Below are 16,009 nucleotides of genomic sequence, written 5' to 3'. Positions count from 1 at the left end.
TTACCATTAATTTAATATGGGAAAAATTTTTGAGCGTTCCCAGACCCAAAAAATAACCTACCAAATCATACCAAATAACACATAAAACCTAAAATAACAACTAACGTATAGTAAAAGCAGGAATTATATGATACATACACAGCCTATATAAAGCAGAAATAATGTATGTACAGTGTATCAGAATCGGGAAGATTAAGCCAAAACCGATTTGTAGAGAAAAATCGGCACATGCATATGCATGTCACGTATGCACACACCACGCACGTCACGTATGCACACACCACGCACGTCACGTATGCACACATCACGCACGTCACGTATGCACACAGGTGCCCTCATGGTCATAGTAGCCTCTTTTGTGGTAGACAAGTGTCCCGTATTTGACTGCTACTTTTGTCCCTTATTTGGGAGTGAGAAACCCTACTTAGGCATGAGGCCTGGTCTGTGATACAACCAAGCTCCCCTGCAGTTGGTCTCGCCAATAAACCAGTGAACCAGACTTGCAGCATTCTGCATTACCAATGTCTAACGGGATTTGTGATCACAAGAAAAGCATCCAAGACAATTACTTGCTGTTAAACTGCAAGCTTCCTTTACGCACTGACTCCAACACCTTTCTGTAGCTGGCTGGGTCAGAAATGAGCCCCAGCTGGGATGAGGAATATCATGTCAAATCGGACTCTGACCTTTCTTGAAGTTGATGGCAAGTGAGTCCTGGTGGGCGGCAGAAGCTCAGCTTCTGGGTGTAATTGTTCAGTGCATTATAAAAACTATCAATCATTAACCAGCCTCCACTGACTCCACACTGATACCTGTACGGATGGCAGTCTCTGGGCAGACAGCACTGTTCTTTGGACTCTGTTCACATGAACTACACAAAGTCAAAGCAACAGCAGATGGTCTATTGCCCTTCCTGAACTTGTTGGCAACAGGTAACATCAGCCCTTCCCTTCAGTGATGCGTGAGCACATGATGTTGGAATATATTGCTGGTCTTTCTTATTGGAATCTGGTCTGAGTTAAGCTGGTCTTTCAGAGCTCGTTACAGGTACTGACAGGTAATGGAAGACTTTAGTTTGTGTATTACCCAGACAGACTGTGCCATACATATCTACATTGAGATAGCAAAAAGAAAGCAAGTGCTGAGAAAGAGCAGTGCAGGCAGACAAACGAATAGGGCTTAACTGGTTCTCTTTGACGCATTCTTTGCATTGTCGGACTTAGGGCAAGATCAGTCAATCCCTCACTGGCCCCAGTTTGTTGTAGAGGGGAGGGAGCTTGATTTTGCCACCCTGCATTGGATCTGAGGTCACATGTCAGCTAGTCAGAGCTGAAAGGGTAAACCTCATTCCCTGGGAGTGTTTGAGTGAGTCAGATGGGTTTTTTCAGCAGTTTCACTGATATCAGTGGTAGTCTTTCTTCTGGCTTTCATTTTCATGGGCTGGCTCAAACATCTGGCTCTAGCTTCAAGTCATTATGCTCCACATGGTGCCTGAGCATCTGGTCTCTTTCCAACACTGTGCTTCGATATAGAAATGTGTTAAAGTTACAGTAATATAGTCTATAATGCTGAACCTGGACTTTTGCTCCGATGGGGACATGAACCACCCATTTACACTAAACCTATATTACAGTAATCAGATTCCACCCCTCACCCATGCACTAGGGTTGATTTACAGTGGCCAATTAATCTGCCAATCTGCATGTTTTTGGTATTTGGGAGGAAACTGACGCACTTGAGGAAAATCCACATCATCATATAGAGAACTCCACATAGAATGCAACTGAGGTTAGGATTGAATCTGGGTCTCTGGCACTATGAAGCAGCAGCTCTACTAGTTGTTCCACTCTGCTGCCTTATTAACTTGTGTTAATGTGTGATCCAAGTTACCCACTCTTGCCTTTGTTTATTTGAGAGTAAATATATCAGATACTTGCCCTCAGCACCCTCCCTCCTCTGGGTCGAAAACCCACTGAGTCGGCACATTCCATCCTGGTGTTAAAATGAGCCTCTGGATCAAAGGAGAAGGCTTGTTTCCACCTTCTCAAGGTAACCAGGAAGGGCTTTGTACAGCTCTGCTAACAAAACCCCAAATCCTGAGGATAAATTTGGTAGCCTTCCAACAGGCAGAGAAGATCTCTAGATGATGGTGTCTGAGTTTAAAAAAAGTCTGTTGCTCTTTTCGTCTCTCTCTCTCATTAATTCTTTTTTTCTCTCTCACTCTCTATTCTCTCTCCTGATTTTCTCTCTCTCTATTTCTCTATCCCTCAGCCACTCTGTCTCTCTCTCACACACACAAGCACACACCCTCTTGCGCATATGTTTCTGGGTGTGGGACGATCTAATTAAAAAGGGTCAAAGTATCTCACTGTGTGCATCACATCACAATTAATTCATTTGTTGAGCTACAGGTTGTAGTTAAAGGAAATTGAAAGAAAACTACAGGGGATATATTTATTGAAGGCAAATTCCACCTGCAGCGCAGTCTTTTCAAAGCAGGTAGAATCTGTGCTGTGTTTCTGTGTTACTGTTGTTTCTTCAATTCCAGAGCAGAGAAAGGCTGAGACCACAGATCATCGCCGTGTTCGGTGCCTTCACACATTTTAATTTTCCTTTTTTAAGAAAATCTCTTCTGTGCTGAAGTTACTGAGAGAGAGAGGTGCTGCCGATCGCTATGGTCATTCTGAGAGTGGTACGGAATTGCATTATTATTTTATTGATCTAAATTTGCTACTGATCTGAGAGAAATCTGGTAACAGCAACATGGGAGATAATTTCTTTCTGTTGTGAAAAGCCATCGTGATTTTTCCCTGGAAATTAGGGACTTTTATGCCTCATGCTGCCTGCCAGAGGGGAAGATTTGTTTTTGTTTATTGTGAATCTGTACAATATTAAACATAGAGTCAGGAGATGGAGACCAGAATCAGGCTCTATGGCCCACCAGGTCTACACCATCATTTACACTATCCTACACTAGCCCATTTTAATCCCTCATTCTGATCAATTCCCCTCAGATTCAGCCGCTCACCAACTTAACAGTCGCCAGTTAGACTAACAACTCTCACATTTTTGAGCATCTCAGGGAAACCCACACACTCACGGGGAGTATGTACGAACTCCGCACAGACAGAGCCGGAGATCGGGACCGAGCTCAGATATCTGGAGCTGTGAAGCAGCAGCTCTGCCAACCATGCCCCTGAGCTGCCTCTGAATCACTTTCAAAGACTCTTTACAACGTGTTCTCAGTATTATTATTAATTTTTATTGATTTGCACAGTTTGTCTTCTTTTGCACACTGGTCAGTCTTTGTTCATCTATAGTTTTTCATAAATTCTGTTGTAATTCTTTTTTTCCAGTAAATGACTGCAAAAAAAAAATTGTTTCTAGTGTACGGTAGCAGATAAATATTTTGACAATGAAGTCATTTTGAACTTTGAACTTTGAATCTCCCCTTAACCTCTGCTCCAAAGGAAAGAGCTCAGGGTTTCCCACCATTGATGTCCCTCAGCCCTGGATGTATTACCGTAAATCTGCACCCTGCATCCCACCCCCAAAGCTCTGAAGCCCACAAATTGGGTGTCAAGCACTGCATACACGGACCATGGCCTAACCCTTGACTGATAATGGTTTAGCACAATGTCCTGGCTTTTGAAGTCTGTCAAGCCAAGAATTCTCAATGCTCCTTTCATTAACTAATCCAGTCCCTGTCAAACGTGAGTGTATGTGACTGCCATGTCTGCTTGAGGGTGGCACAGTGCGCAGCTGGTAGAGCCACTGCTCCAGAGACCCTGGTTCAATCCTGACCTTGCGAGCTGTCTGTGTGGAGTTTGCATGGTCTCCCTGCTTTACATGAGCACACTCTGCATTTGTATCATTGTGTTCCCATTGCGCCCTTGCAAAGTGTTTTGCTCTTTGGTTTTATACTCAGTCTGTCTGCACTCTCTGTTACCCCCTACTTATTGCACCACTACCAAAGGCCCTTCAGATTTTTGCTACCACCCTGTCATTGGAATTAATCTAACCTGGGTAGGAAATGAATAGGCTGGTAGATTGGAGAGCTCATGGTAAAACATAACGTACAAAGTGAAATATCCACTGAAAGGGTACCGGAAACAAATTGGAGTTGTGTGCCGCTAATAGTCAGAATCCAAGTTGAAGCAGAGAGTGAACAGAATAAAGGAAGCAGGACTGAGTGAGTAGTGACGTGTTCTTGGCAAGTAATGATGAGCGACGCAGAGTGTATTGACAGAAAGCTCACCGTACAGTCCTTTAACTGAGGGGCTGGGCTTCCAGCTTCAATCCAACCCCTGTCTTCTCTCTCCTCCAATCCCCTGTCTTCTCTCTCCTCCAATCCCCTGTCCCCTCTCTCCTCCAATCCCTTATTCCCTGTCTCCTGTCTTCTCTCTCCTCCAATCCCTCGTCCCCTGTCTCCTGTCTTCTCTCTCCTCCAATCCTCTGTCCCCTCTCTCCTCCAATCCCTCGTCCCCTGTCTCCTGTCTTCTCTCTCCTCCAATCCCTCGTCCCCTGTCTCCTGTCCCCTCTCCTCCAATCCCCTGTCCCCTCTCTCCTCCAATCCCTCGTCCCCTGTCTTCTCTCTCCTCCAATCCCCGTCCCCTCTCTCCTCCAATCCCCTGTCCCCTCTCTCCTCCAATCCCTTGTTCCCTGTCCCCTGTCCCCTCTCTCCTCCAATCCCCTGTCCCCTCTCTCCTCCAATCCCTTGTTCCCTGTCTCCTGTCTTCTCTCTCCTCCAATCCCCTGTCCCCTCTCTCCTCCAATCCCTCGTCCCCTGTCTCCTGTCTTCTCTTTCCTCCAATCCCCTGTCCCCTCTGTCCTCCAATCCCTTGTCCCCTGTCTCCTGTCTTCTCTCTCCTCCAATCCCCTTTCTTCTCTCTCCTCCAATCCCTTGTTCCCTGTCTCCTGTCTTCTCTCCTCCAATCCCCTGTCTTCTCTCTCCTCCAATCCCCTGTCCCCTCTCTCCTCCAATCCCTCGTCCCCTGTCTCCTGTCTCCTCTCTCCTCCAATCCCCTGTCCCCTCTCTCCTCCAATCCCTCGTTCCCTGTCTCCTGTCTTCTCTCTCCTCCAATCCCGTCTTCTCTCTCCTCCAATCCCCTGTCCCCTCTCTCCTCCAATCCCTTGTTCCCTGTTTCCTGTCCCCTCTCTCCTCCAATCCCCTGTCCCCTCTCTCCTTCAATCCCGTTCTCCTTTCATCTGCACTTCCATGTCTTCTATTTCCTCCAATGTGTTGTCTCCTCCAAAACCCTGTTCCCCCACTCTCCTTCAGTCCCCCTCTTCCATCCCCTGTCCTCTCAACCTTCCCCAATCCTCCATCTACCCCCACCGATCCTCAGACTTCTCTCCCTCTCTGACCTTCTTCTCTCTCTGTCCCCTTTCTTTCTTTACCCTGCTCCCTCCTAACCTTCCCCTCTGACCCTCATCCTCACTCTCTGTCCTTTGCCGGAGGCCAGTAATACATCAAATCCCAGCTCACTGTGACTCAAACTGCATTTGCAGCCACCATCCTATTAGTGCAAATGTTCCAGTGCGCGAACCAAAAAATCATCTGCAGGCAGGTCCAACAGGCAGCAAACATTTGTTGGTCTTGATTGTAAAGAGGTGGGGCTTTAAGAAAAGGGAGACTTTGCTACAGTTGTATGGGGTGCTGGTGAGGTCGCACCTGGTCGCATTAGTCTTGTCTTCTTATCCTAGGAAAGGATATAGAACATTGAAGGCTGTCTGAAGGAATGTGTCACCAGACTAATTCCTGGAATGAGAAGTTGTTCAGTCAAGAGAGGCTGGACAATTTGAGTATATGTTCCTCAGTGTTTAGAAGAAAGAGTGGTATTCTTATTTAAACATATACAATGGTTTGACAGGGTTGATGTTCATGTTTTCACCAGTTGGAGGGTTACAATAAGGGGACATAGTTACTGAGATACTAGAGATGTCTTCTCTCAGAAGGTAGTGAATCTCTGGAATTCTCTGTCCCAAGGATCCTGGAGGCCGGAGAGGTAAATATTTGAAATATTGAGGGATTGAGGGTTTTGGGGAACTGTCGCAGAAGAAGAGTTGAGACCAACACAGATCAGCCATGATCATATTGAATGGCGGGTAGTCTCAAAGGGCTGAGTGGTCTACTCCCGTTCCTGTTTTTTTTTGTGTTGTGTCCTGACTGGGAACCCCCTTGGCTTCCTCCCACTCCATCAAACAAGTCCTGTGAAATCCCCACCTATTGACATAAACAAGACCGCTGCTGTGCAGGGACAAGCCCACAGTGGTTTCTCCCCACTTGTGTCATCAAGATTGAGTTAAACCTCGCTTCTTCCTTCAGTCTGTTGATATTTTAGGGTGTTTTATGTTGTTTTCCAGTGCTTTAATATTAGTGTGAACAAGAGGTTACTGGAACCCTCTTGTCATCTCCAGGAATCAGAGAAACAGGCCCTTCGGCCCACTGAGTCTGCACTAGCCATCAGCCACGGACTTACACCAATTCTACACTAATCCCATTTTTTATTCTCCCCACATCTCTACAAGCTGCTGTAGATTCTACAGCTCGCCCACACACTTGGGACAATTTTCAGTGGCCAATTACCCCACCGACCTACACGCTTTTGCAACGTGGGAGGAAATCAGAGAAACTGGAGGAGGTCCACATAGTCACAGGGAGAGTGTACAAACTCCACCCAGACAGCACCCAAAGTCAGGAATGAGCCCAGATCTCTGGTGCTGTGAGGCCGTGACCCATAGAAGGAGCGGTTTACTATCCAGTTTTAAGCTTCATGTCTGTGGTTCGTGCAGTGACTAAGAATTATTGTCAGTGCATCGGCCCAAATTGTGAATCAATCAGGCCACAGAATTTCCAACTGTCCAATCAGACCTCAGGCACCTGTCCTGCTGTCCTCAGCTGTCCTATCTGGTCTCACGTTACAGACTGCGGTGTTCAGGGACTTTACCTCACCCGTCACCCCAGCAGCACAGTTGCACAACACTTAACAGTACAGGCACCCTGGTTCAATGAGCAGTGATACCTGTGAGGAGTTTGTATGTTCTCCCTGTGACCGTATGCATTTACTCCCACAGTCCAAAGACGTACCGGTTGGTAGGTTAATTGGTTATTGTAAATTGTCCTGTGATTATGCTAGGATTAAATCAGGGGACTGACAGGCAGTATGGCTCGAAGGGCCAGAAGGGCCTATTCCGTGCTGTATCTCAATAAGTAAATAAATATACTGTATATAAAGTACTGGGATAAACATCATCATGTTGTGTTTGCGTTCCTGAAGTGGAAGTTGACAAATAGGAAGACATTATCTCACTCCTTCTCACCTGCAGTCTCTTGTGTCCTTGTCACCGTGTATCTTTCACCAAGGAGGGCAGTAGAGGGTGGGGTAAAGTCCCTGGACACCGCGGCCTGTAACATGAGACCTGATAGGACAGCTGAGGACAGGTGCCTCCCTGCAAAGTGATGCCTGATTGGACAGTTGCTTCAAACGGTGGGGGGCACCTGTGACTGCGTCAGAGGGAGTGACGCTCCACCATCATCCACACTACAGATAGCCAAGGTGACCACTGGGTCCAGGGCCATCAGCACAGAGCGCACAGACAGAGGGTGAATGGTTTGACTATCGAAGTCCATATGAAGGGTCTTCACTCAGCTCTGTCGACGGCCTCCATAGATACTGGTCTCCCAGCAGTTGCTATTCTGCTCCACATCCCGGCAGTCGCAACCCCTTTCGAAAGCTGCAGGTGCTGGAAATCTGAAAACAAAACAGAAAATGCTGGAAGCATTTGGGAGGTCAGGCAGTATCTGTGGAGAGTTCATGTTTTGAGTTGAGCCAAAGTGTTACTCTGCCCACTGCCTGACCCACCGAGTGTTTCTAACACTCTCTGCCTTTGTTACCTAAGCCACATTCCGAGACTCGGTCTATGTCGTCATTCTCCCCATTGATAAAACAGTAACCCCGTGATGGTTGACCCTGTTCCAGCTGAAGGCTGTAATCGAAGCCTGCAGTGTTTTATATTGGATGGACAGGCATTTGATTTATCAGTAGGAGCTACCAGCAGCAGTGAATTCTAGGTGTGTGTTCAGCTCACTGTGTATCAGGTATTTAACAGCTCTGTCCCACAGAGCTGATCTATGTCTCGGGCTGTGTGTAACACTGGGTTCTATTTGCAGGGCGATCATGTGTGGCTCCAGACGAACAGGGGAGAGTTCAGTGTGCCTATTGGGGCAGAGGTGAAGCGGACCGACTCCAGCAAGATCCTGTTGCTGGATGATGACGGCAAGGTCAGTGTCCAACCCACTCTTCACACCCTTGCCAGATGATTGCTACCTCTTCACAGAGAGGCATGTCTCGCTCATGTCTCCTCAGGGCCCAAACCCAGGGTTGGAACTGTGATCTCAAGAGAGTTTACAGTGTCCCTCTTCATTGACAATTGCTGAAAATCAGTGATTATCTCCACCCTCTGGTCCTTACCCTCCAGCTGTCCCGTTAACAACCCCACTGCCCCATCACCAACCTCTTGCCCAAGCACTCTCCCCAAACAGACTTCCAGACTATATCTTTTCCCCCTTACTACCCCAACTGGAGTGTGTAAATCCAAAACATCAACTGATGATTTCCTTTTGCAGATGCTGTCTGACCCACTGAGTTCCTCCACCAGATTGTTGCTCCAGATTCCCAAACAACCCTCCTCGCCGGCAGAGAGCCCTCCCCGCAAGATTTTCTCTCTCTCGTCTCATGATCAGACTATACTCTTCCTTGCTGCCATCATCTTTCCCTCCACTCCCCCACCCAACCATAATGCTCTGCCCAACCAGCCCCACCCCTTACAACCTCTGCATCCACAATCATGTCTCAGGTATGTAGATCCTCACACATTGGGGGTGGGGTGTTGGTTTGCATGAAGGGGGGGTCATATTTAAAAAAGTCGAATCGCATAACATGAATCCCATGCACGGCATGTTGCCTCTGGCCTCGGTGTACGTAACACCCACGGGTGCTGAACGGGGAGTGAGACTGATGAGGGTGTTGTGTTGGGTTTAGGAGCTGTGGATCGGCGCAGCGGACAAACACCGAGTAGAGCTGATGCACCCCAGCTTGCTGACGGAAGTGGACGACATGATCCAAATTGAGGACCTGAAGGAAGCTGGGATGTTGCGGAACCTCTTCATCCGATATCGGAAGAATGTCATTTACGTAAGGCACTCGGCCAAGGGGTTAACAGAGTCACTGGAAGTGTATGGGGCTAGAGAAGACTGGTTAGCTCAGAGTACCCACAATGGTCAGAAATAGCCCCAGCTTCATCTCAACTTCATCATACATAATGCAAATTGGTCCTTCGGCTCAACCAGTCCATGTCAACCAAGATTCCCCTTTCATCTAGTCCCATTTGGCCCCAAATGGCCTGTATCCCTCTAGACCTTACCTATCCATGTACCTGTCTTTTAAGTGCTCCTCTGGCAGCTCGTTCCACATAGATACCACCCTTTCTAAGCACTGTTTAATTGTGATCAGGACTTCGCCTCTGCCAACCTTTCAGGCAGTGAGTTCCACATTCCACCCTGTTCGAGAGGAAAGTAGTTTTCTCAGCTCCCCTTTGATCCTCTAACTATGTTAAAGCTACACCTGATGGCCTTTAACTCCTTGGCCTAGAGAGCCAGCCTTTCCTAATTCCTCTGCCTGAGCTCCTCACAACCCAAGGAAATGGGATCAAGCCTCGGCCACATGGCCTCTCAAACCTGCCCGACCATTCATTATGATCATGTCTGATACATGATTACTCCTGACTTCAACTCCTCAGGTAGTTCCCCATAGTCCCCATTCCTCTGATCTTTTAAAAATTATCTACCTCTGCCTTAAATACTTCTAACAATTTAGCCTCCACACCCTCTGGGGCAGAGAGTTCCAGAGATTAATATCTTCCATTTTTATCTTGTAACTACATCCCCTCCTTCATGACTGTCCTTCAACAGACAAGATTACAGTATGGTTACTCTGCTTTATATTCCATGCCTTGGTTCATAAAGATAAGGACCACCCCTACTAAACTATTCCAGCACATTGCTTTGTGCTCCAGATTCCAGCATTTTGTATCTCCTATACGTATTCTGTTTGCCATTTAGTAACCTGTCTTGCTACCTCTAACATTTTGACTGGCTTGTCACATGGGACTTTGTCAAAAGAGTTGTTAAAATCCCTGTAGAACACATGCAGCACACCATCCTCGTTGGCCCTCCTTGTTACCTCCTTCAAGCATTCAGGCAAAATATGCAGACAGAATCTTCCTCTTCACTTATCTCTGGCTTATAGCATCCTGTAGGAATAGGTTCGTATTAAAGTTAGACTAACTCCTCAGTTTTTTTTCCTTTTCTTGAATTATAACAATGTTAGTCTTCAGTCAATGCCATTGCTCCTGTTGTAGAACGTCATGTAGAATCTGAGGCAGTGAAGATTTTGGATGCCTTTAATGAGCAATCTCTGCTGTGCATTCAGGCACCACTTGTTGTGTGGTCCAAGCACAGGCGTGTCCCATCCTGACCTCTCGTGCATTCCTGATATTGCAGGAGCTCTTTTGGCTTCCTTTTACAACCAAACATGTCACAAGCAGCTCCTGTTACAGATGAGTCTGTTACAGGTGGCTCCTGCTACAGGAGGACCTGCACAGGCAGCTTCTGTTACAGGCGCGCAGGTGGTTCCTGTTACTGGTGAGTTCATTAGATACAGTTCCTGTCCGAAACAGCTCCAGGCAGATGATAGTTGGTGTTGGCGTGTTCATTATGGGCTGTCTCTGGGCACAAGGAGATTCCTATTGGCTAGCATTACTGTGACGTGCCAGTATAAAAGCCTGTGTCCATTCGCCACTGATAGGAGCTGTATTGTGGGTAGTGATGCTATGTCAGAATGTCCACGTCTTTGTCTCACAGACCTACACCGGCTCCATCCTGGTGGCTCTGAACCCTTACCAGCAGCTCCCAATTTACAACATGGAGCAGATCAGCCTGTACACCAACAGGCGGATTGGAGAGCTGCCACCCCACATCTTCGCCATCGCCGATAACTGCTATTTCAACATGAAGAAGACCAACAAGGACCAGTGCTGCATCATCAGGTGAGGGAAGGGCTTCACTTGCCCCAGGCCCAAACTTCTTTGGTGATGAGGTTGGGTCCAACTTTATGAGAAATGGTGAATCACTAGCATAGACTCATTGGGCCAAAGTGCTGGATTTGTCCATGACACCGCACCACAGAACACTCGACTGGAATTGATGAGGACGGGCAAGTTCAGGTCTCCTGGGTCTGGCAATCGCTCACACCAAATGTAGCTGAATAAACAATCCATTCGTGCAGGTTCTATATCTGGGCAGCACAGTGGTGCAGCAGGTAGACCCACTACATCACAGCACCAGAGACCCTGGTTCCATCTTGACCTTGGGTGTTGTCTGAATGGAGATTGTACGCTTCCCCCGTGTTCATGTGGGTTGTGGGTCTCTGGTTTCCTCGCGTATCCCAACAGCACGAGGGTTAGTGGGTTAATTGTCCCTAGTGTGTAGGTGAGAGGGTGAATGTGAGAGAGATTGATGGTAATGTGAGGGGGAAAAGAATGAAATCAGTGCAGGATTAGTGTCAATGGATGGTTGATGGTCAGTACGGACTGTGGGACAAGTTGTAATTGGTTTATTATTGTCATACATGCCAATATACAGTGAAAAACTTTATTTTGCATGCCATCCATCAGACCATTCCAACCGTATGGCAGGGTAGTATACAGGAAAAACAAAATAAAATGCAGAACATAGCGTTACAGAGAAAATGGGGTGCAGACAGACAATAGGGTTTCAAGGCCACATCAAAGTAGATCGTGAGGTTAAGAGTTCATCTATATTATACAAGAATTTCCTTCCGGAGTCTTATAACAGTGGGATTGAAGCTGTCCTTGATCCTTCAAGCTTTTGTATCATCTGCCCAATGGGAAAAAGGAGAAGAGAGAATGTGCAGAAGGTGGGGTCTTGATTATGTTGGCTGCTTCCCAAGGCTGCAGGAAGTAAAAGTGGAGTCCATGGAGGAGGTTGAGGACTGGCTGTGTCCACAAAGCTTTGCATTTTCTTGCAGTCACATGTGGAGCAGTTGCCATACCAAGCTGTAATGTACCCGAATAGGATGCTTTCTATAGTACATTGATTAAAGATTGCTGAGGGTTAATGGGGACATGCCAGATTTCTTTAGTCTCCTGAAGAAGTAGAGGTGCTGGTGTGCTTTCTTGGCCATAGCTTCTAGGCGGTGGGACCTTGGTGACATTTTCACCAAGGAACTTGAAGATCTCAACCATCACCACCACAGCACCGTTGATGTGTACAGGGGCTATGTGCACTGCATCCCTTCCTGAAGTCAAGGACCAGCTCTAATGTTTTGCAGATATTGACACCATGCCTCTGGGCTCTCCATATCCTTACTGCACTCCGACTCATAGTTATTAGAGATTTGGCCCACTCCAGTGGTAACATCTGCAAACTCGCAGATGGAGCTGGAGCAGAATCTGGTCACGCAGTTCGAAGCGTCCAGGAAATAGAGTAAGTGCTGAGGATGCAGCCCTCCAGGAGTCCTGTATCGAGGATGCAGCCCTCCACGAGTCCTGTATCGAGGATCTGAGGATGCAGCCCTCCAGGAGTCCTGTATCGAGGATGCAGCCCTCCAGGAGTCCTGTATCGAGGATCTGAGGATGCAGCCCTCCAGGAGTCCTGTATCGAGGATGCAGCCTTCCAGGAGTCCTGTATCGAGGATGCAGCCCTCCAGGAGTCCTGTATCGAGGATCTGAGGATGCAGCCCTCCAGGAGTCCTGTATCGAGGATCTGAGGATGCAGCCCTCCCGGAGTCCTGTATCGAGGATGCAGCCCTCCAGGAGTCCTGTATCGAGGATCTGAGGATGCAGCCCTCCAGGAGTCCTGTATCGAGGATCTGAGGATGCAGCCCTCCAGGAGTCCTGTATCGAGGATCAGCAGTTACAAATTCCTGGAGTCCTGTATCGAGGATGCAGCCCTCCAGGAGTCCTGTATCGAGGATCTGAGGATGCAGCCCTCCAGGAGTCCTGTATCGAGGATCTGAGGATGCAGCCCTCCAGGAGTCCTGTACCGAGGATCTGAGGATGCAGCCCTCCAGGAGTCCTGTATCGAGGATGCAGCACTCCAGGAGTCCTGTATCGAGGATGCAGCCCTCCAGGAGTCCTGTATCGAGGATCTGAGGATGCAGCCCTCCAGGAGTCCTGTATCGAGGATCTGAGGATTCAGCCCTCCAGGAGTCCTGTATCGAGGATGCAGCCCTCCAGGAGTCCTGTATCGAGGATGCAGCCCTCCAGGAGTCCTGTATCGAGGATGCAGCCCTCCAGGAGTCCTGTATCGAGGATCTGAGGATGCAGCCCTCCAGGAGTCCTGTATCGAGGATGCAGCCCTCCAGGAGTCCTGTATCGAGGATGCAGCCCTCTAGGAGTCCTGTATCTAGGATGCAGCCCTCCAGGAGTCCTGTATCGAGGATCTGAGGATGCAGCCCTCCAGGAGTCCTGTATCGAGGATCTGAGGATGCAGCCCTCCAGGAGTCCTGTATCGAGGATGCAGCCTTCCAGGAGTCCTGTATCGAGGATCTGAGGATGCAGCCCTCCAGGAGTCCTGTATCGAGGATCTGAGGATGCAGCCCTCCAGGAGTCCTGTATCGAGGATCTGAGGATGCAGCCCTCCAGGAGTCCTGTATCGAGGATGCAGCCCTCCAGGAGTCCTGTATCGAGGATGCAGCCCTCCAGGAGTCCTGTATCGAGGATCTGAGGATGCAGCCCTCCAGGAGTCCTGTATCGAGGATGCAGCCCTCCAGGAGTCCTGTATCGAGGATGCAGCCCTCCAGGAGTCCTGTATCGAGGATGCAGCCCTCCAGGAGTCCTGTATCGAGGATGCAGCCCTCCAGGAGTCCTGTATCGAGAGATGCAGCCCTCCAGGAGTCCTGTATCGAGGATGCAGCCCTCCAGGAGTCCTGTATCGAGGATGCAGCCCTCCAGGAGTCCTGTATCGAGGATGCAGCCCTCCAGGAGTCCTGTATCGAGGATGCAGCCCTCCAGGAGTCCTGTATCGAGGATGCAGCCCTCCAGGAGTCCTGTATCGAGGATGCAGCCCTCCAGGAGTCCTGTATCGAGGATCTGAGGATGCAGCCCTCCAGGAGTCCTGTATCGAGGATGCAGCCCTCCAGGAGTCCTGTATCGAGGATGCAGCCCTCCAGGAGTCCTGTATCGAGGATGCAGCCCTCCAGGAGTCCTGTATCGAGGATGCAGCCCTCCAGGAGTCCTGTATCGAGGATGCAGCCCTCCAGGAGTCCTGTATCGAGGATGCAGCCCTCCAGGAGTCCTGTATCGAGGATGCAGCCCTCCAGGAGTCCTGTATCGAGGATGCAGCCCTCCAGGAGTCCTGTATCGAGGATGCAGCCCTCCAGGAGTCCTGTATCGAGGATGCAGCCCTCCAGGAGTCCTGTATCGAGGATGCAGCCCTCCAGGAGTCCTGTATCGAGGATGCAGCCCTCCAGGAGTCCTGTATCGAGGATGCAGCCCTCCAGGAGTCCTGTATCGAGGATGCAGCCCTCCAGGAGTCCTGTATCGAGGATGCAGCCCTCCAGGAGTCCTGTATCGAGGATGCAGCCCTCCAGGAGTCCTGTATCGAGGATGCAGCCCTCCAGGAGTCCTGTATCGAGGATGCAGCCCTCCAGGAGTCCTGTATCGAGGATGCAGCCCTCCAGGAGTCCTGTATGCAGCCCTCCAGGAGTCCTGTATCGAGGATGCAGCCCTCCAGGAGTCCTGTATCGAGGATGCAGCCCTCCAGGAGTCCTGTATCGAGGATGCAGCCCTCCAGGAGTCCTGTATCGAGGATCTGAGGATGCAGCCCTCCAGGAGTCCTGTATCGAGGATCTGAGGATGCAGCCCTCCAGGAGTCCTGTATCGAGGATGCAGCCCTCCAGGAGTCCTGTATCAGATGCAGCCCTCCGGAGTCCTGTATGAGGATGCAGCCCTCCAGGAGTCCTGTATCGAGGATCTGAGGATGCAGCCCTCCAGGAGTCCTGTATCGAGGATGCAGCCCTTACAAATTCCTGGAGTCCTGTATCGAGGATGCAGCCCTCCAGGAGTCCTGTATCGAGGATCTGAGGATGCAGCCCTCCAGGAGTCCTGTATCGAGGATCTGAGGATGCAGCCCTCCAGGAGTCCTGTACCGAGGATCTGAGGATGCAGCCCTCCAGGAGTCCTGTATCGAGGATGCAGCACTCCAGGAGTCCTGTATCGAGGATGCAGCCCTCCAGGAGTCCTGTATCGAGGATCTGAGGATGCAGCCCTCCAGGAGTCCTGTATCGAGGATCTGAGGATTCAGCCCTCCAGGAGTCCTGTATCGAGGATGCAGCCCTCCAGGAGTCCTGTATCGAGGATGCAGCCCTCTAGGAGTCCTGTATCTAGGATGCAGCCCTCCAGGAGTCCTGTATCAAGGATGCAGCCCTCCAGGAGTCCTGTATCGAGGATGCAGCCCTCCAGGAGTCCTGTATCGAGGATCGAGGATGCAGCCCTCCAGGAGTCCTGTATCGAGGATCTGAGAATGCAGCCCTCCAGGAGTCCTGTATCGAGGATCTGAGGATGCAGCCCTCCAGGAGTCCTGTATCGAGGATGCAGCCTTCCAGGAGTCCTGTATCGAGGATCTGAGGATGCAGCCCTCCAGGAGTCCTGTATCGAGGATCTGAGGATTCAGCCCTCCAGGAGTCCTGTATCGAGGATGCAGCCCTCCAGGAGTCCTGTATCGAGGATGCAGCCCTCCAGGAGTCCTGTATCGAGGATGCAGCCCTCCAGGAGTCCTGTATCGAGGATGCAGCCCTCCAGGAGTCCTGTATCGAGGATGCAGCCCTCCAGGAGTCCTGTATCGAGGATGCAGCCCTCCAGGAGTCCTGTATCGAGGATCTGAGAATGCAGCCCTCCAGGAGTCCTGTATCGAGGATCTGAGGAT

The 16,009-nt window shown here is 49.6% G+C and overlaps 1 protein-coding gene across 3 annotated transcripts in view; it reads left to right on the top strand.

The window, feature by feature from the left end:
- Nucleotides 1-930: 930 nt before the first annotated feature.
- Nucleotides 931-16,009, top strand: part of LOC134345477 (unconventional myosin-VIIa-like) — a 218,210-nt gene continuing 203,131 nt past the window's right edge. Inside the window, exons 1-5 of one of the 3 annotated variants that reach the window (XM_063046193.1) lie at nucleotides 931-1,057; nucleotides 2,623-2,692; nucleotides 8,174-8,284; nucleotides 9,045-9,197; nucleotides 10,925-11,109. In XM_063046193.1, the coding sequence (XP_062902263.1) occupies nucleotides 2,675-2,692; nucleotides 8,174-8,284; nucleotides 9,045-9,197; nucleotides 10,925-11,109 (467 nt within the window). In that variant the 5' untranslated portion in view covers nucleotides 931-1,057; nucleotides 2,623-2,674. Of the gene's footprint in view, nucleotides 1,058-2,483; nucleotides 2,500-2,548; nucleotides 2,693-8,173; nucleotides 8,285-9,044; nucleotides 9,198-10,924; nucleotides 11,110-16,009 lie in introns of those variants that run through there. The other 2 variants (XM_063046192.1, XM_063046195.1) reach the window with 2 other exon arrangements.

The sequence above is a fragment of the Mobula hypostoma genome, chromosome 4 (genome assembly GCF_963921235.1).
Source record: "Mobula hypostoma chromosome 4, sMobHyp1.1, whole genome shotgun sequence".
NCBI lineage: Eukaryota > Metazoa > Chordata > Chondrichthyes > Myliobatiformes > Myliobatidae > Mobula > Mobula hypostoma.
The sequence above is the reverse complement of the archived record's forward strand: the minus strand, read 5'-3'. Positions and strand labels throughout refer to the sequence as shown.